We start from the raw sequence: 20,139 nt of genomic DNA on the forward strand, positions 1-20,139 counted from the left end.
CTTTGTCACCAGGTCGATAAATCATTCATTCTTACAGGAAAAAGCTCAGGCTGACAGAAAGTAAGGGAGATGAAATGCAGTTTTTCAAGATCCTGAAATGTTAGATTACTTTAAAAAACAAACAAAAAAACAGTAGCCTATTGGATAGTTTTTATTATATATTTTTTTAAATCTGCAGATGTTTCCCATTGATATTTACATTATATGAAAAGCCCGATGAAACATCAGCTGTCACATATTTTCTTTTATCTTTAGACCTGATCCCTCTAAGAGTTGCCCATGTACTTCTTATGACCAAAAGTCAAAAAACATTTAGCATTTCAAGTACAGATTTGACTAAACAGCGGTGCCAACCTGCATAGTAAACAAATGAGGCATAGTTTGATTGTACATTTACCTGAAGAATTAACCCACAGTTGATGCAGTTTGGAGACTTAACTACATTGGACTAATACAGATATAATCGTGTGGAGCACATTCAGTGTGTGACGACCGGAACATGAGGAAGTGCTGAAGTCTTCTTTGGTTTGATACAAAAGTCTCTCTGTCGTTGGTGTGATACCTCAGGAATGTGATTGTTTTTTCTGTTCAGGAAGAAGACATCGGAAGGTAGTTCTTTAACACTGTGTTAAATAACATGGGTAGAATCAAAGGTGGTAAAGATGTATCAGAACACAACACATACTGTAAATTAAAGAAATTGTTGTGAACCATCAAGTTACATTTCAGGAATTTACAGGAATCTATAAAAAAAAAAAATGAATTCAGTCACACACCTCTCATTGGCCTTTTCCTTTTCTACTGAAACAGTCAGTGTGATGTCTTGTCCTTTTAATGTTGCATCTTGTGAGTTGTGTCCATCTGTGGCTGCAGGAGTGTTATCTGTATCACTACAAGGAAAGAAAACTATGAACACCAGTGGTGGACAGTAAAAAGTACATTTACTTAAGATCAGTACTTAAGTACAATTTGGAGATACTTGTACTTTACTTGAGTATTCCTATTTTAAAGTATTTTATATTTTACTTACAAAACATGTTGGACCAGTTTATAAAATATGATGCATTACTATAGATTAAACTACCCAACAGTATAAGAAACAGATAATATGATAACACTGTACTAATACTTTCATACTTTTACTTCAGTAAAATTTGGAATGCAGGACATTTACTTCTATCCATCCATCTTCGTCCGCTTATCCGGGGTCGGGTCGCGGGGGTAGCAGCTCCAGCAGGGGACCCCAAACTTCCCTTTCCCGAGCCACATTAACCAGCTCCGACTGGGGGATCCCGAGGCGTTCCCAGGCCAGGTTGGAGATATAATCCCTCCACCTAGTCCTGGGTCTTCCCCGGGGCCTCCTCCCAGCTGGACGTGCCTGGAACACCTCCCTAGGGAGGCGCCCAGGGGGCATCCTTACCAGATGCCCGAACCACCTCAACTGGCTCCTTTCGACGCAAAGGAGCAACGGATCTCCTCACGGATAACTGAGCTTCTCACCCTATCTCTAAGGGAGACGCCAGCTACCCTCCTGAGGAAACCCATTTCTGCCGCTTTTACCCTGGATCTTGTTCTTTCGGTCATGACCCAGCCTTCATGACCATAGGTGAGGGTAGGAACAAAAACTGACCGGTAGATTGAGAGCTTTGCCTTCTAGCTCAGCTCTCTTTTCGTCACAACGGTGCGATAAATTGAATGTAATACCGCACCCGCTGTGCCGATTCTCCGACCAATCTCCCGCTCCATTGTCCCCTCACTCGCGAACAAGACCCCAAGATCCTTCACTTGGGGTAAGGACTCATTCCCTACCTGGAGAAGGCACTCCATCGGTTTCCTGCTGAAAACCATGGCCTCCGATTTAGAGGTGCTGATCCTCATCCCAGCCGCTTCACACTCGGCTGCGAACCGATCCAGTGAGTGCTGAAGGTCACAGGCCGATGATGCCATCAGGACCACATCATCTGCAAAAAGCAGCAATGAGATCCCCAGCCCACCGAACGGCAACCCCTCTCCACCCCGACTACGCCTCGATATCCTGTCCATAAATACTACAAACAGGATTGGTGACAAAGCGCAGCCCTGGCGGAGGCCAACTCTCACTGATGAAATGAGTCTGACTTACTGCCGAGAACCCGGACACAGCTCTCGCTTTGGTCGTACAGAGATTGGATAGCCCTGAGAAGGGACCCCCTCACCTCGTACTCCCGCAGCACCTCCCACAGTATCTCCCGGGGCACCCAGTCATACGTCTTCTCCAGATCCACAAAACACATGTAGACCGGTTGGGCATACTCCCAGGCTCCCTCCAGGATCCTTGCGAAAGTAAAGATCTGGTCCGTTGTTCCACGACCAGGACGGAATCCGCATTGTTCCTCGTTGTTCGAGTTGCTCGACACTTGTTGGTCGACTATCGACCGAACCCAACCGGGGGAGGCTGAGAAGTGTGATACCCCTGTAATTGGCACACACCCTCTGGTCCCCCTTTTTAAAAAGGGGAACCACCACCCCGGTCTGCCACTCCTTAGGCACCGTCCCAGACTTCCACGCAATGTTGAAGAGGCGTGTCAACCAAGACAACCCCTCCACACCCAGAGCCTTAAGCATTTCTGGACGGATCTCATCAATTCCTGGGGCTTTGCCACTGTGGAGTTGTTTAACTACCTCAGCAACCTCCACCAGGGAAATTGACGACAATCCCCCATCATCCTCCAGCTCTGCCTCTACCATTGAGGGCGTATTAGTCAGATTTAGGAGTTCCTCAAAGTGCTCCTTCCACCGCCCTATTACCTCCTCAGTTGAGGTCAACAGCGTCCCATCCTTACTGTACACAGCTTGGATGGTTCCCCGCTTCACCCTCCTGAGGTGACGAACGGTTTTCCAGAAGCACCTTGGTGCCGACCGAAAGTCCTTCTCCATGTCTTCTCCGAACTTCTCCCACACCCGCTGCTTTGCCTCTTTCACGGTAGAGGCTGCAGCCCTTCGGGCCCTTCAGTACCTTGCAACTGCCTCCGGAGTCCTCTGGGATAACATATCCCGGAAAGACTCCTTCTCAGCAACCTCCACCAGGGAAATTGACGACAATCCCCCATCATCCTCCAGCTCTGCCTCTACCATAGAGGGCGTATTAGTCGGATTTAGGAGTTCCTCAAAGTGCTCCTTCCACCGCCCTATTACCTCCTCAGTTGAGGTCAACAGCGTCCCATCCTTACTGTACACAGCTTGGATGGTTCCCCGCTTCCCCCTCCTGAGGTGGCGAACGGTTTTCCAGAAGCACCTTGATGCCGACCAAAAGTCGCTAAAACCCCTATCCAGGAGTATGGTTCCAGAACCGAGACTGTGTGTAGAGGTAAGCCCCACCAGCTCTAACCGGTAGCGCTCCACCTCCCGCACAAGATCCGGCTCCTTCTCCCACAGAGAGGTGACATTCCACGTCCCCAGAGCCAGCGTCTGCTGCCCAGGTCTGGTCCGTCGAGGCCCCTGACCTTCACTGCCACCCATATGGCAACGCACCCGACCCCAGCGGTTCCTCCCACAGGTGGTGGACCCATGGGATGGAGAGATAGGTGCCACGTAGCTTTTTCGGGCTGTGCCCGACCGGGCTCCGTGGCAAACCCGGCCACCAGACGCTCGTTGACGAGCCCTCCATCTGGGCCTAGCTCCAGACGGGGGCCCCGGGCTTCCTCCGGGCAGGGTCACTCCATCTCTACCTCGGTCACTCATAGGGTTTTTGAACCATTCTTTGTCTGGCCCCTCACCTGAGACCACTTTGCCTTGGGAGACCCTACCAGGAGCACAAAGCTCCAGACAACACAGCCCTCAGGTTCATAGGGACACACAAACCTCTCCACCACGATAAGGTGATGGTCCCCGGAGAGGTCATTTACTTGGAATGGAGTATTTTATTTCTTTGTACATTTCTCATTTGTAGATAACCCTTTTCCAATAAAACATATGGCAAAAAAGAATTTCCCGATGATCACTGATAATTGCTTTAAGTTTAATCCCCTTAACATCTACACTATATCACTACATTACAGCGTTGATTTAGTTTCTTACAGTAAATCAGATTCACGCTGGGTATGGTGCAGTAATACCTGAACTTGTAGTCTGAAGGGAGGCTCAGACCTAATCTGTAGTCTCTCCTGGTTCTGGAGATTTGCTTTTGAAGGTCCCTGACAGAGCAGCTGAGACCACTGAATATGTAGCCAACAAATAGCAGCTTCCCTCTGATGTACATCTACCACATTGACAAGAACAAATTGCATTACATGTGAGAAAATGGAATGAAAAAAAACTAAATACACTGCAGTTTCATTGTGATAAAAAGCATTAGTACATGAATTTATTTAGATTATAGAGACGTGTTTTGCACCACCATGTTGATTCTGTCCTTTCACAACATAAATTATATCAGTCATGCAGATATTTTTAGATGTCAACACAAAGGATTGTTTGCTGTGTGTATAGAGTGTAGTGTGAGAAAGACTTCTGTTTGATTTATGGACTGAAGGAGGAATTTTCATCTTACAGCAAAAATCAGTGTAGCAGCTGTCATGACTATGAGCTAAAAATTAGACCACCCTTTTAGAAATTAAGAAGCGCCATCCCTCACTGTTGCTCAAGCTTCAGTACTTTTATAATAAATATCTGGATTTCTTTAGAAAGGACAGTGCCTTACTACAGTCCTCCTAGCCCCACCCCCCTCCATGCAGCACTGCTGCCACCCTGTGGGAACCATGAAAATCTGTAATGAGCAGAGCCTGCAGCCTTTAGCCAAGCCTGCAGTGGGTTTACTGACCAGGACCATCCCAGGAGCAGCATTGTGCCGCTGCTGCAGCAGAATGTTCTTCACTCCACAGCTGGGCTTCCTTGTTGACATCTCATACCTCACCAAGCGAAATGAATCCATCTGGCACTAGATCAAAAAAATGTAAATGGTAAATGTTATTGAGTTTCCAGAAATGCATAATGTACAATATCCTGCTGACTGTAGTATGTCTTTTACTGACCCTTTGTTTTGTAGTCTGTGCAAAGCTGTGCATGTTTAAGTACACATTTAGTTAACTGCTGATTATGTAAACTCAGTGCTATTTTAACTACAGTGATACAACAAACAAATGATGCACACACTGCGAAACAGAGACTAATAATGCCTGGCTGGGTATACATACAGCATAAAACAGGTGACCAAAATAAGAGAAAAGTGATGCTTATTGTGTTTTTGTTATTTTGTCTACCCCCTGTATGTAAGACTGCATTCACACCTGTGTACACGGCATGGTTCTGTGCATGTTCCTACTCCTGTAAAGATGCTCCAGCACGTCCAGGCCGAACACTGCATGTGTGTTGACGGGTTGGAGTGGCAGAGTCACACACACCACTAGGATCTGTTGACTGTGTGGAAGCTGGCCCATAACGAAAGCATCGTACTCCAGGTCCGTCACCACTGGCATTAGTGCAGCGCTGCAGCTGCACCGCCTCCGCCCCCCTTCCCCCTGCACGACAGCTCTCAGCAGAGCAGGGCACACTGTGAGGGGGACGGAGGGGGTGAACAACGGCGGGGCTGGACAGCGGGTGAAAGTGGAGGGCTGCAAATCTGCACTGTTTGGAGGAATTACTGACCTGGCAGGGTGGGGTGATAGTGAAGCTTTGATTGTAAATATACTCCTGCTCTTATAAACTGCAATAAATGTAGTTTTCTACACAATAACATTTGAATGTGTTTATGTGCCATAAGTAGGACTAGGTCTTACTCAAGTTGGATGTTGCCATAAATTTTAAGGGGTCCTATCTGTGTGACATGGGGCTCCTCCTTTGTTTTTCTTGTCCTGGCAACATTCAGATCAGAACAGTGAAATATTATGCATTATTATAATACAGTATATATTACACAATGCAGTATGAGCAAAGTCTAGCAAGCACGCCAGTAAATTGTATCAATAAACAGTGTGTTTCTGTCACAAAATCAATCACTGGCTTCTGTTTAGGATGATCGATAGACAGATAGATAGATAGATAGATAGATAGATAGATAGATAGATAGATAGACAGATAGATAGATAGATAGATAGATAGATAGATAGATAGATAGATAGATAGATAGATAGATAGATAGATAGATAGATAGATAGATCGATAGATAGATAGATAGATTCTGGTCCTATGGATTGCTGTACAGTGTGCACCTTGGCAGCTTGACGTTGGAGTCCAGAGGTCTTTCTGCTGATACTGATAGATGTCTGTGCAGCTCCTGTAACTCATTCCTGCCCGCCTCAGGCTGGACTGGTTCAGCATCTGCCCGCTCAGGTGGGTTCAGGGAGGGCAGAGCCGCTGACTGTACCTCTCTCCTCAGCCTGGTCCTCAGTGGGCCATCTGGCATCCGCTCCGTGTCAGTACACTTGATACCTGAAGGAGAGGAAGAGGTCACTCAGAAATGCACACAGACACGAGTGACACGAGTGACCGTGAACAAGATCCTGATGGAACTATTCAATAATGTTGAGTTTGCAGGATGATGTGATACTGTAACTTTTTGCTTCACTGAATCACTCTGAAACAACCTTAATGGCTAACTTTTGTCTGCATTGCATACTTTAATAACTCATAATGATCAGTACATCACACCCACTGGTTGCAGTTCGATTCCCAGCTGGGATGTGTTAGCACACATTGTACATTTTAGAAAAGACAGAAAGTTTACAGGTATGTACCGATGGCCACTCGATAATAATCCAGCCAGCCTCCCAGGGTGTTCCGTACTCTCTGCTGAAGCCTCTTCAGCTCCCTGCTAACATGCCCTCTTCTTCTCCACTGTGCTGATGACTCCTCCAGCCCCTCCACCTCTCTGATCATCTGGAAGACCTCCCGGGAGCACACAGACACCTGCCACACATCATTACTCGCATGGTAGATTATGGTATAGAACAACAAAAGACATTTAGCAAGCTGTTCTATACAAAGTAACTCAGGGAAGATCATCTTCAAAGGTGCTGTTTTGACAGATTTTTTTTTGATATTCAGTGTTTTGAGTCCATACATTTATTTCATACCTTTACTGAAGCATTGTCATGTGGTGATAAAAAGTCTCTTACAGGTGTCAGCGTCAGGTTACTCTTGCTCTCTTGGACCACAGCAAGGGATGGTGTCTTCTTCGCCAGCAGGAGGTCTTGAGCAAAATGAGAGGTAAACTTTCCTTCAGTCTGCAAACAAGTCTGTCAATAAAGAGTCGACATTATTGAGAGTTGTTTATCATAAATAATAACACTTTTTTATTGCTCATTTTACTCTTAATCTCACCGTTTCCTGTGATTGGTTAATGTTCGACAGAGCAGTGAGAGGAAGTTGAACACTTTCGTTGTCACACCTGAAGCTGAGCATGGCAGAAGTGCCACTGAGCAGCCTCACAGAGATTACATCTGACAACTGTAGGAGACAAACACATTTACAGGTTTCTTTAAAATGGAGACAATCGTTAACTCTTAAATTGTGATGAATTCATCCATGGGTATCTAATTTGCATGCTATAGACCTGTTATAAAACCTCTCTTGGTCCTGTCAGAGGCAGTTAGTGTTTGTTTATCAGTAGGTCATGCGTCATACCTCACATGTCCTGCTTTGTTTCCCCTAAATGTGACATTTCCCATATGCATATCTCACAATTATCTCACATGACAGGTTCTCTCCAGATTCTGAGTCCCTCTGACTACCCTTGTCACTGAATATATTTCTTGTCTGGAGATTACCTCTGGCCTGGTCTTTGTGCAACATGATCCTGACACTGTTTGTTTATTGCACAACGTGGACATCATTATTTTATAGAAGTAAATAGGTCATAGGTAGAAAACGTTGAGGTAGTGTCAAAAGTCACAATTCTAGCACTGTTGCTGCACCTTTATAACAATCTTCTCCCTCAGTGTGTAGTCTGTCCGCCAGCTCCACTCCTTAGTCATGTTCCCATTATGGTCACATATGAATCCACCGTGCTGGTCCCACACGGCTGTAATGGCAGAGCTGAAGGAACATTTTACACATCATTAAAGCTGTCACACATACAGTACATGGTTATAGAAAGGCTGTTTAAAGGCATTCAGCATTTTGCAGAATATCCTTTGTGGGATTGAGATGAGAACATCGACAGCAATGTCATGTTAATGTGATTAAGGGTACTCCAGCTGTTTGGCACTTCCATCAAGTTGGGGGAATCACAAGAGACAGATGTTTTGTTTAAATTGTCAAAATCAAAGCAGATGAGGCAGCAATATCATGACTTTGTGGCCCCTTTTACTTAGTCAGACATTCTCACATATCAACTCACCTAAGAGGATGTGTCACAGCCCCGTGCCCGAATGCTGTGATAGTCGCCAGAATAACGGGACACTCACTGTCACTAAACACGTTGGTATAAAAACCTCCACAGGGCAGACCTGAGTGGCTCTGGCATACTGCGATACAACCAGACGGGTAGCTGAGATGGCAGGGTCAAAGGACAAAAGCTCAGCTCCAGTGACACATTAGCCATATGCCATACACTGCATTCTTCTTGTACAACTACTAGAATTAAAATACTTATGAATAAACATAATGAGAGTAAGATACTATATGAACGAGGAGCTGTCATTGATCCTGTAGTGTAGTTTCTGCCATGCAGGATCCTGCTGCTTCACTTCTGGTATCTGGGGCATCCCACTGACGACAGTAACAGGCTGTGCAGTTCTCCTCGCTCTCCTGTCCTTCAGTTGTGCCTTTGCATCACCATAGTGACGGAGTGTGAGCGGTTTGTTCAGATCCTGTTCAGCTGTTAGCAGTTTTCTATGGAAAGATGAGGTGATTTATCATGCTTAGATAACTGAGCTTTCATTTAGCATTTATGATGAGTTACATTGCAAACATTTACAAGTTTCAATAATGATGACCAAATATTATTTTATAATATATTACTTGATATTTTACTTTTTATGTATAGTAAAAACCATAATTCCCCAAAACAGAGATTAACTTAACGATTTGTTAGCAATATGTAATACAGACAGTTAACGTTTAAAATGATTACTGCAGTCCAAATTCAAAAAACTGGAGAGAGTCGTCTCCCCCTGCCCCTCTTTCCAGACTCGAAGTTCATGGGGGTTGCAGGTTGAGAACGTAGCGTCCCACAATGTCAATGTTAGTTAGATGCTAGTCTTGCATTGCCAGACATTAGATGCTGGCTATGTTGACAGTCATAAAAGCCTTTGCTCTCGCAGCGCTCTGTACCTGACTGACAGCCACCCTTTATCGGCTTAAAATTACTGCACAACCACTAAAAACACCGTGACCTTGTGGTCCTCTTTACACGACTGACAGCCACTCTTTCTCAGCTTAAAATTACTCACCTTTTGTTGGTTTTGGCCGCTGAACGGGCTACATGGTTGTTTTGCCAAAGTAAAATTGTCAAACTTGCGGTTTCTGTCATATGTCTGTCACAGTGGTTGTAAACAGGCTGTTTAAAACAGCCATTAGCGTGCGTTAGCATGGCAGTGTTAGCCAGGACCAGTCTGGATCACTTCACCAGCTGTGACTCAATTTTTTTTTTTTTTTTTTGCTAGTAACTAACTCAAGTACTCTATATAATTGTATGAGAATACACAAATGTTGTAGGAAATGTTGTACAGAAAATGTCATGGGGTCAATGTCTGGTCACCTGCTGGTGGCACTAGATGGAAAGTCAGAGGATCACCAAAATCACATTTGCTGCAGTCTAAATGCAACAGCAAAGGGTAACAACATACTCAGGACTTCTTGCCATCCGGAGTTGCTCAAGCACCCACTGACACAAACTGATCTGCCGAGGCTCATCACAGGAGGGCCGCTTTGGCTGGATGATCCAACCTGGACACAAATCACATCCAGCTGATCGAGGCAGCAGGACCACGGCAGTGAGACAGTCAACCACAGACACAGTGGCCTACATTACACAATGCTTTATCTCCATGTCTTACCTGGATTACTGCAGCTGTTGGATGAGATGGAGAAACTGACGGTGGTGTAGTTGTGAGCTGTTGGGGAAAGAGAATATGGAACTCAGTCAATGTATCAGCTGATGTCTTACATTTACCTTTTTAATGAATTTGTACGGACATTACTGGCCATATATCAGTCAACAGTGGCATCAGGGAACTTTATAATGTAACTCAAAAGCTCTGTAACTGATTAAGAGACAGCAGTACATCTGTGCCCAGTTACCATGTTACCTTGTCCTGTCTGGTAAACTAATCCGCTCACTTCCACACGCTTGCAACCAAATCTGTCCTCAGGTTCAGTCTTAAAAGGTCATGAGAAAATACTGAATGGGTTTTCACTTTCATCACTCTCATTGTTATTGTCTCTTATCTACATTAAATGGAATATAGTTAAAATATAATGCCCTTCCTTATTCTAAATTTTACATATTTGTACCCACACAACACTACCCTTCTAATAATGCATATTTTATAAATATATTTGTGCTGTAACTAAATCCTTAAATAATGGTTAATAAATCATGTATTAGTACTTTACTTTTTAAGCCATTTGTTGAATATACTTTTTTGGTTGCCAGGTTGTAAAAAAAAAAGAAGAAAAAAAAAACCTTTGGCTGATGTAATCTTGTAGCATAACTTGCTTTCTCTTTGTATTAGGAAACAACATTTAGCCTAAAAGTTCATGGGTTATTATAGTGGAAGAACTCGATATTAATGAGGGAGATGTGATGACTTCTAAAGTGAGAGACACATGGCTTTTATTAATGACTTACTCACTTTATTATACAATCATAAACCATCACGTCTTCAGCTGTTATTAAATCAAAATAGGCTATTGATTTTGGTCCAGATGCTCCTGAGCTTATTTTTTCAGGGAGGTAAAAAGACAAAGCATGAGGAGGATAAACCTCAACCAGGTGGATTTTATTTTTTGGCAAACGTTTTCATTCTATTTAATCTTGAAGGCTTTATTAAATCATTTATAAACCAGTAATCACTTATATAGTAGGTCTACCCTTGTATGAGATATATAATGTGTGCCATTTTCCACCAAGAAAAAATTGGTGGAAAAAAATGATAGTCAGTCAAAATCTACAGTATCTAAGGCCTAGGGTATATATAGTAGTCTCACAATTTTGACTCAGTGTGTCATACTTTTGACATACCATGAGTATGTTTAGGTAATTTAATCAAGTTATTTTTCTTTTCCTGACAGAAGTAGGCTTCAATAGAAAAGTCAGCCAGGGATTAATTTACCTCTATTGGAATTGTGTTTGCGCTTTTTTGTGCGTGGATTTGAGCTGAGTTGTGATTTTCCCACAGAGGGACCAACGTTTTCCACAACACATGAGATTCTCTCTCCTGCCTGCCTCGTGTCACTTCTGGCGGACAACTGACGGGATCGAGCTTCATCCAACTTCAGGAAGCCTTTGGACTTTCCGTGTTTGCCAGCCTGTTCCGGACCTCTCAAATGCACCGAGCCCGCAGTCAGTTCCTTCCAGGAGTAATTTAGAATATTTACAATCCCGTGAGGAATACGCCCCTCCTTGGTCCACTTATGTTGTGAAAGTAGGCGAGCCACTTCGTTTAATAACTGAGGGGCTGCTCGTTTGTATGCATCCATCGGATCGTGGTCCTTTATGTTTGGTGCAGCACCGACAGCGGACGAGGTATCAGGTTTAACATCTCCACATGTATCCCCCGGCGGCCTCTGAGTGAGCTCATCACTTGTACCTTCTATGTTGTCATCTTGATTACTATGAGACAAATGAGAAAATGTCGTCTATTAGTCGGACAAGTAAAATGTTCAAATAATTTGTAGCAATAAGGGAAGTGAATTACCTTTGTACTGTATCTTCTAACTTCGCTCCTTCATTTGCCAAATTGAAATGCAAAATGTTGCTTTGCGCCCCTTTAATTCTGTTTCGTTTTGTTGGCTGCAGAGAGATACGTTAGGCTAAGGTTAATGTCTTGATGTTTCTTTTAAACTACAGTCAGCTAGCTAAATGAATCATTAGCCCACCTGGTCAAAGAAATACAAAGGGCCAGTTCTGGGTTCCGTCAGCGCGACAGAAGAAGTCATTTCCTTTAAAAAAGAAAAAAAAAGAAAAAATCCACTTGAAATTCCTCTTAATATTTGCCACTCGCAGATAACACACAGTATACACCCTGTCCCATGCAACAAAATATCCACCAACCCGAGTTGTAGCGCTTTAAAATCCACCTTTCACTTATATAAATGTGCCTCTGTCCACTCAGTGTGCTGGCCTTGTTGCCTGGATACACAGTTCTACGCCCGTCTCCAAATACTCGCGATACGCACCATTAACGATCGACCGGGCATCAAACTAAAAGGCTATAGCCGGGACAATGCGAACAACAGAACATGATTTACAATAACGGATAGGATGTTTTCCAGTGTGGACAGCCAGGGTAAGTGACACATAGTGTTACCGAGGAGGAGCTGCAGTCACAGGTGCGCACAGTAACCTGAAACTCAGCAACAGACAAAGTGAAGATTCTAGCATGCAGTGCAGCTTTTACAGGACATTTATCAGGACATTATGGTCACATAACTAAGCATTTCAGCCTCCACATAACACACTGTGAATGTGTTGCTGTTTGTCCCATTTTCACCTACAGAAAACAATCTGACTGTGATAAATGAAAGTTTTCCCAGGACAAAGGGGGATCGTCTTCCTCTACTCGGGTCAAGTTGTTGCACAGAGATTGTCTAATAGCTCATTATTGGCTCAGCTTCCTCCAGCACACTTTTCTGCTTTGACCACTGGAGGCTCTCAGCAGCTTATGCGTCACTTCATCTCTTAGTCGCTGATCATGGCGGAGCTACAGCTACAGCATGAAGTGGAGCCTCAACTTCTCAATGGGGACGACTTGAACGAGGAGAGAGAAGATGCAGACGCCTCAGAATCAGTGAAGAAAAAGAGAAGAAAGAAGAAGAGGAATAAGACCACCGCACCAGGTAAGAGGCATCACTTTGCGGTTAGAGAGACGGTTGAGAAAATAGCGCAAAATTGTCTCCTCTAGTGCCACTCGATATAGAGCACGAGCATCCCATGTGCGGGACAGGAGACTTTTCAACCTGTCAGAGGGTATCCCTGTCCAGCTGTCCCAACTCTGAGCGGCTGCCGCTGGAGCTGAGGGCGCTCATATGGAAACGGGACAATCTCTGAAAATCGCAATTTACCATCAAAACTGATTGAAAGCTGTAGTTTGAAGATATGAGTGGAATACATTTTTTATTTTACTCAAGATTAAATATGTTCCATCCTATAAATCCCCCTAAGCTGCATGGAATTATGTAATAGAAGTAATTCACAATTTTAGTGCAATAAGATGACAACCACTCTAATGCAAAAAAAACATGATGATAATTGCAACCTTACTGCCTCATAATATAACAAAACAATATAAAATCCCTGAAAGCATGAGTTGTTGAACCTGCCATAAGTCAAGTGTGGTCCACACAGCTCTTTCTTTGAAGGGCTAAATGTCATAATGCTGCAAGGTACATGCCCTTGAGGATATGACTCCCAAAGGTATAGAAAGAAATTATGCACAGACCCTGCCAAGTTGCAATCGTAGTGGATGCACTTTCTTGAAATGACTCTGAACCACAAATAATTTACTCACTGTGTGTGTGTGTGTGTGTGTGTGTGTGTGTGTGTGTGTGTGTGTGTGTGTGTGTGTGTGTGCGTGCATGCGTGGTGTGCATGTCCATGCATGTGCTTGCACGCCATCGGTGTACACGTGCATGTTCACTTGCACATGCATGCACGAGGGTGTGTGACTTTGCAGCAGGGACAAATCAAGCTGAGAGGGATGGAGAAGCCGGAGGTGTTGGTGATGTGACAAAACAGTTGGAGCAGCAAACACTGGAAGACAAAGAGAGGGAGGAGGATGGAGAAGAAGGTAACTCCTCACCACCATCATCATCATCATCATCATCATCTGCAGTGGTGATTGTGTTGAACTTTAAGCCCCTGAAAGTGCGCTGTGAAATTCAGCTGGCCATATCTGCAATGTGATATTTATCTTTACAGTAGCACACTGGGAATTGTGCCCAAGCTCCTGTCGATATTTCTCACTTTACAAACTGTATTGAAGCTAATGATGCTTTCAACAGATGGGGATGAAGGAGAGAACTCAGCTGGAAAAAAGAAGAAGAAGAAGAAAAAGAAGAAAGGATGTAAGCCGTTTGGTTTTTCTCAGTGCAGCAAATGCATCTCTGCGACAGATTACTCTTTGGGAAGGACTGTTTGAATCAAATTCACATTTTCTCAGAATTTAAATTGAAACTGCAATTCACATCCCAGTGGCAGAATATTTATCATCACAGAGGCACATCACATTTTAAAGATGTACTTACTCTAAGAACCCTACAGCAAACTCTTTTCTGTGTTTGAATTGACTGCATCACTTTGAATCATTAGGTAAATACAACAGGTGTACAAAAGCAGGTTGACTTGGATAATTAGTGTCATGAGAGATACATAATGCAGGAAGTGTAGGACAAAATGCCACAGGACCTTAGATGTCAGGCAGGCAGGACAAAATTAATGACATCATACTTACTCAGTAATGCCAGTGTGAAGCGAGCGAACTGAAAGTAAGTCCTATAAAATGTCCTACATATATATCATTATAACCCACTTTATAAACGAGGGCTTTTATATTGCCAGAGATTTGTCTAGCAATATAATTCTATGGGTTTATTTTACTCAAGGGTGTCTTGCTTAATTAGATCTGTAAGTCAAGAATGGTACTGTATTCTCTAGCTGGGTTAAAATGTTAATGTCATGAACAATGGGAGCATAACTTGTGTTTTCTTTTCTCTCTCCGGCTGCTTTCCTCTGCTTCTCCTTCTCACTATCTGGGCCACAGTGAAGGGACAGACTGACCCTCCCTCAATCCCTATTTGTGAGCTCTATCCCAGCGGAGACTTTCCAAAGGGAGAAGAGTGTGAATATCCACCATCGAAAGACGGGTGTGTGACCTCCACATCGTCCCTCACACTCAGCAGTAGTCTTCCAATGTGTAACACGCCTAGTTTTTTTTTTATTTACGTGTCTCTGTTTTGCATTTATTCATATTTGGACAACATAATGAGGTGCAATGTTTAGTGTGTGGTTTAATTTCCTGTTAAGAAGCAAATTCCTTTTTTACAGATCTGAAAAGTATCAACATGGCTTTCACTCGTGCAGAGTTTCTATAAGAGTGTGTCATTTACTCATTACAAGTATTAGTATAATGAGAAAATAATGATTTCCTCCTCTCTGCGGTGTGCCTGTCCACCTCCCGCCAGGCGCAGCGCAGCGTGGCGGACCACCAGTGAAGAGAAGCGGGCGCTGGACAGGGCCAACGAGGAGATGTGGAGTGATTTCAGGCAAGCGGCTGAGGCACATCGGCAGGTCCGCTCGTATGTCAGGAGCTGGATCAAACCAGGGATGACCATGATTGACATCTGGTGAGATATGCACTGAAATATTGTCCCTGGGCCCCTTTTAATGGACTTTAATCTTGGCTGCTCATACCTGCCTGGGCTCATTTGAGACTGGAATTGATATGGTTTCAGCACTTCTTTGTCCTAAGAGACAATTGAAAAATGATTAAAGAAAGCAGAACTGCTTTTGTGGCCTCAACCTCTTCTGGATGCATTATCTGCCCTGACAACCGTCTCCTTGTTCCTGTTATCCATTGTCCCTTTGTGCTGCTTTCTCTTTCTGGCAGTGAGAAGCTGGAGGACTGCTCCAGGAGGCTCATCAAAGAAAACGGGCTGAAGGCAGGCCTGGCCTTCCCCACCGGCTGCTCCATCAACCACTGTGCTGCCCACTACACCCCAAACGCAGGAGACCCCACGGTGCTGCGCTACGACGATGTCTGCAAAATTGACTTTGGAACGCACATCAACGGTAAGAGCTCGCTAATAACTTTTTAAGTGCATCTGGAGTTCTGTTGTGCCATTTCACACTTGGCATTTATTATGATATGGTGAAATGATGATTACATTATAATTCTTATAAACAGTTCTCGTGCGTTAATTAACTTCCTCTTTTTTTTGATTAGTTTCTGCAAAATGATAACCACGTAGAAACTGTTGTGAATAACCAAACGTATTGGTCTTTCAGGTCGAATAATAGACTGTGCCTTCACCGTCACTTTCAATCCGAAGTATGACAGGCTACTGGAGGCTGTGAGAGATGCAACTAACACCGGCATTAAGGTAATACAGCTCTTCCCACACCCATACATGGTGCTTCTTTGTACTGCTGGTTACACAAAAAATCCTGACTACTTACCAAGGGAGGAGAATCATCATATTCAGAGCACAAGTACCTTAATATTAGTATCACAATTTATTCCAATTAATTTATTACAAATAATGCTTGAAATGATGATTGAGAATTGAGGTTTTTATTAGAATTATAAGGTATAAGTCGAACGCAAAAAAGTGAATTTAATATGCTGAATATGTGCACAAATACAGGCACTCACTGGCATGAAGAACACTGAAAATATAATGTATATGTTTTAAAAATCAGTATAGTAGTATAAATAAATTACCTTAAAAAAAACTTAAATAAAGAAAATTTGGCAAGAAAATGATAGCTCAACGCTGTTGTTTGTTCTGTATGTTGTAGAAATATAAAAACCAATAAAAAATGTATCAAAAAAAAAACAACACTTAAATACTTATACACATTGTGAGCAAGCCCTGTGGCTAACGAAAACAAAAAGAGGCACAATATACAGCTTATAAGAACTACAAAGTGTATTGATACTCAATTAATTAGGAGATAATAAAGTTGCAATGAATAATGAAATGCAAAAGTTACACTTGATTAGGTATTGGTTTTATGCTTTTAAGTACCTGGTTCAGAGTTCAGGAACTCAGGATTAATTAAAGCGGTCAGTATACAGATTCACATTCAAGGAACTAATCATTAGATACCAGTATAGCATAGCTCCCTGTCACGTAAAGTATCATGAGTTATTATATAGTCCTTAATTTAGAGTTATTCTGAAACTACTCTTTGTGGTGAGCAGTTTGTTTGTTATTTGCGTAACTACTCAGGAGTTTGTGTACTTTACTATTAAGTGTTCCTGCACTGCTTATAAATAAGGCACATTACTATCCAGTTTGTGTGTGAGCAATGTAATGATGTGGAGCATAAACACCTCTCTGTCCCAGTTTGCAGGAATTGATGTGCGCCTGTGCGATGTTGGTGAGACCATTCAGGAGGTCATGGAGTCTTACGAAGTGGAGATAGATGGGAAAACATATCAAGGTAATATATGGTTGTTTATCATGTTTTCTTTCATACACAGGCTCAGCGCTGCTTCCTATTTATTTAACCTCTGTGTGGTGTTCTCTTTATAGTGAAGCCAATCAGGAATCTCAATGGCCACTCTATTGGACAGTACAGGATTCACTCAGGGAAGACAGTCCCTATTGTTAAAGGCGGAGAAGCCACAAGGATGGAGGTTTGTACAGCAGTGAATACTCACTTTCATCTGAGCCAAATGTGTATGTGACTAGATTCTGGAGCACAACAAACACAACAGCCTTTTATTACTGGAGTGTCTGAAATGAAACCTTTATTAGCTGCTTGACCTTGCATATAAATAAACCTTTTTTAATTCTTAAGTGTAATTGGAAGAACATGTGGCTGGTTAGGGTTACGACGGGGTGTGGAGAGGTGTTCCAATTCATTGCTCTAACAGCTTCTTAGTCACCCTCGTCAGCACTTTAATTACACCTTTAATGGAATTACCAGCCTCATCGAGGCTAGCAACACGTGTTAAGACTCTAGCCCCTCATTTCATTGTAAGAGCACTGAATTGTGGGCATCCAGAATTCATTTTAACAGGCTGGTACTTCACCAAAGAGAAACATGGCTTTGCCCTGTCTTACATTTCCAGAGACTACACTGAGATCCACACCTGTCTCATACCCGCATAGCTGCAGTACACGACTGTATTTGGACAGAACTGAGCATTTTAATTGGCAAGTTGCTGAGTCAAGCATTTTACCTGATGGTTCCAGGAGGGTTGGGGGGGAGGGGCGGGGTGGTATGGGGATGTGTGTGTGTGTGTGTGTGTGTGTGTGTGGGGGGGGGTTGCTGAGATGGCAGCTTTGCATGTTGTATTTTTAGCTGAAGTGTGTTGGTGTAACAGGGCCATTACCCTCTTTGTGATCAGAGAGTGCACGGCTGGAATGGCAGCTGGGCGTGCCACAGGGCTGCTAGCACTTTGAATGATTATCAGGGAGAGAGGGTGTCGCAGTGTTATCAGCTAATACCACAGGGACTCCAACAACAGCCATGCGCTGATAGAGACACAAAACGCCAATGAAACCCCGCCAATCAACTGGCACGAGGCACTGCTGCACAAAGGACACTACTGTCCTTAATAGACTTCACATGAATATGTCAGCTGCTGTCATCTTGAGGTTTTATTAAATTTACTCTCAGTCCCCCTGGAGTGTTTTTGTCCTTTCAGTAACATCATACCCACTCAGCCCTGCATAAAGGTGCATAGATACAGACTTTTAATAGCAATTCTACATTTTACATCAACAACCAAAGAAAGTGTTTTTGTCTTTTTTTGTTGCCTTTCAGGAAGGTGAAGCTTACGCCATTGAAACATTTGGCAGCACAGGAAGAGGTGCAGTCCACGATGACATGGAGTGCTCACATTACATGAAAAACTTCAATGTTGGACACGTACCAATAAGGTTCTGCTGTTTTAATGCCATCCCTGTATTAAAATGCTAATTATTGATTCAGGAAAATTATTTATAGGTTGATTTGCTCCTCATCTTCTGTCTTTCAATCCATAATTCCAAAAGTGTGAAGAGAGCGTCGTACCTGAATGTTTGTTGACATCTAGAGTCAATCTAAAGTTTGTCTCACTATTGACTCTGTGTTGTTACTGTGCTACAGACTTCCAAGGGCTAAACATCTGCTGAATGTGATCAATGAGAACTTTGGCACTTTGGCATTCTGCCGCCGCTGGCTGGACCGCCTCGGCGAGAGCAAGTACCTGATGGCGTTGAAGAATCTGTGTGACCTTGGCATCATAGACCCGTACCCACCTCTCTGCGACATCAAGGGCAGCTACACCGCCCAGTACGAGCACACCATCCTACTCAGGCCAACCTACAAGGAGGTAGTAAGCCGGGGAGATGATTACTAAGCAAGTGGCAAGACTCAAGGCGAACCAGAAGGAGCATGACGGCTCAAAGACAACAAACCTCTGCACACTGATAGCAATTATGCAATATTTCTCTGACCTAAATTCCCACTGCTTTGAGTACCTTTAGGTAATTATTCTAGCAAGAGCAAAAAAACTTGTGTCATAGCAGCAGCTTACTAGTATTTATTTTCCAAAGGATCAAGCCAGTACACAAAGGGCATATCTTGAAGAAATGTAGTGTTGTCATTTTAGTCATATTTTGATGTGCTGCTTTTAGGAAATATGCAAAAGAAATATATGCAATAGTAACATGCAAAAAAGGTTTTGGCGAACACAACGCCTAAAAATGCTTTGCTTCATTGCGTTGTTAAGACCTTGTGAGGAAAAAATTACTGCAATGAAATATTTATATTTCTATATTTATTTGCTCTATTTTAATTTGAGGTAGTTTTATAAGAAATAAATTGTTATAAATCTCAATTACTGTGTGCATATTTATAAGTGCTTAAGAGTTCAGCATACTTAATTATATTACCAATATCTGACGATGTAAAGGTGTATTTCTCTCTTTTAACCAAAGGAGGGCGGTACTAAAACAAACATCAGTCAGCCACCTGTACTCGTGAAGACTATTCATAGTGTCGTGTTTCAGCATAATGTCGTCATGGAAGGAAACAGACTTTTCCCAGAAGTATTAACAATGAGCACACTAATGTGTAGTTTATGCAGTTTAGATAAAAAAAAGAACATATAGGACACACAAAAATAGCGTTACAAATTCATGCACACCAAAGCACCACGTTGTCCTTTACAAGGAAATCTCCAGCCCCTTTCTCTTATTTTGGTAAAGTCTTTGGGACAAGGACATGTCAGTGATGTCATGTTTGAGGAATACATCATATATCCTCACATAGTTTGTCCTCCT

At 43.0% G+C, this 20,139-nt stretch overlaps 3 protein-coding genes across 4 annotated transcripts; 1 reads left to right on the forward strand and 2 right to left on the reverse strand.

The window, feature by feature from the left end:
* Nucleotides 1-147: 147 nt before the first annotated feature.
* Nucleotides 148-7,949, reverse strand: LOC144521691 (uncharacterized protein C3orf20-like). Its single transcript, XM_078256244.1, has 11 exons — nt 7,890-7,949; nt 7,297-7,422; nt 7,050-7,211; nt 6,711-6,882; nt 6,186-6,405; nt 5,754-5,828; nt 5,265-5,622; nt 4,799-4,915; nt 4,095-4,237; nt 777-890; nt 148-584 (listed from the first exon to the last, which is right to left on the reverse strand). The coding sequence occupies exons 1-11, from the start codon at nt 7,947-7,949 to the stop codon at nt 479-481; spliced, it is 1,653 nt and encodes a 550-aa protein (XP_078112370.1). The 3' UTR covers nt 148-478.
* On the reverse strand, nt 7,911-12,645 carry LOC144522323 (uncharacterized). Its single transcript, XM_078257312.1, has 8 exons — nt 12,194-12,645; nt 12,019-12,081; nt 11,838-11,932; nt 11,253-11,752; nt 9,975-10,031; nt 9,765-9,864; nt 8,596-8,808; nt 7,911-8,464 (listed from the first exon to the last, which is right to left on the reverse strand). Exons 2-8 carry the CDS (start codon nt 12,076-12,078, stop codon nt 8,311-8,313), a joined length of 1,179 nt encoding a protein of 392 aa, XP_078113438.1. The 5' UTR covers nt 12,079-12,081; nt 12,194-12,645; the 3' UTR covers nt 7,911-8,310.
* Nucleotides 12,646-12,821: 176 nt separating this feature from the next.
* Nucleotides 12,822-19,694, forward strand: LOC144522322 (methionine aminopeptidase 2-like). 2 transcript variants are annotated; one of them, XM_078257310.1, is made up of 11 exons: nt 12,822-12,978; nt 13,815-13,928; nt 14,143-14,205; nt 14,901-15,003; nt 15,322-15,483; nt 15,747-15,928; nt 16,145-16,239; nt 17,209-17,305; nt 17,398-17,501; nt 18,638-18,753; nt 18,962-19,694. In XM_078257310.1, exons 1-11 carry the CDS (start codon nt 12,834-12,836, stop codon nt 19,212-19,214), a joined length of 1,434 nt encoding a protein of 477 aa, XP_078113436.1. In that variant the 5' UTR covers nt 12,822-12,833; the 3' UTR covers nt 19,215-19,694. The 2 variants fall into 2 exon arrangements, with proteins under 2 accessions (XP_078113436.1, XP_078113437.1); XM_078257311.1 differs by having other exon boundaries at nt 15,328-15,483.
* The last annotated feature ends 445 nt before the right edge of the window (nt 19,695-20,139 follow it).

The sequence above is a fragment of the Sander vitreus genome, chromosome 8, assembly GCF_031162955.1.
Source record: "Sander vitreus isolate 19-12246 chromosome 8, sanVit1, whole genome shotgun sequence".
NCBI lineage: Eukaryota > Metazoa > Chordata > Actinopteri > Perciformes > Percidae > Sander > Sander vitreus.

Coding starts and splice junctions, on each gene's coding strand:
- LOC144522322 (XM_078257310.1), top strand. CDS start 12,834: ATGGCGGAGCTACAGCTACAGCATGAAGTGGAGCCTCAACTTCTCAAT. Junction 13,929..14,142: donor GGAGGAGGATGGAGAAGAAG/GTAACTCCTCAC, acceptor TGCTTTCAACAG/ATGGGGATGAAGGAGAGAAC. Junction 18,754..18,961: donor GTTGGACACGTACCAATAAG/GTTCTGCTGTTT, acceptor ACTGTGCTACAG/ACTTCCAAGGGCTAAACATC.
- LOC144522323 (XM_078257312.1), bottom strand. CDS start 12,078: ATGACTTCTTCTGTCGCGCTGACGGAACCCAGAACTGGCCCTTTGTAT. Junction 10,032..11,252: donor CAAACACAATTCCAATAGAG/GTAAATTAATCC, acceptor TTTCCCCAACAG/CTCACAACTACACCACCGTC. Junction 9,865..9,974: donor CAACAGCTGCAGTAATCCAG/GTAAGACATGGA, acceptor ATTTGTGTCCAG/GTTGGATCATCCAGCCAAAG.
- LOC144521691 (XM_078256244.1), bottom strand. CDS start 7,949: ATGACTAAGGAGTGGAGCTGGCGGACAGACTACACACTGAGGGAGAAG. Junction 4,916..5,264: donor GAACCATGCCGTGTACACAG/GTGTGAATGCAG, acceptor TTTTTGATCTAG/TGCCAGATGGATTCATTTCG. Junction 4,238..4,798: donor CTGCTCCTGGGATGGTCCTG/GTCAGTAAACCC, acceptor TCAATGTGGTAG/ATGTACATCAGAGGGAAGCT.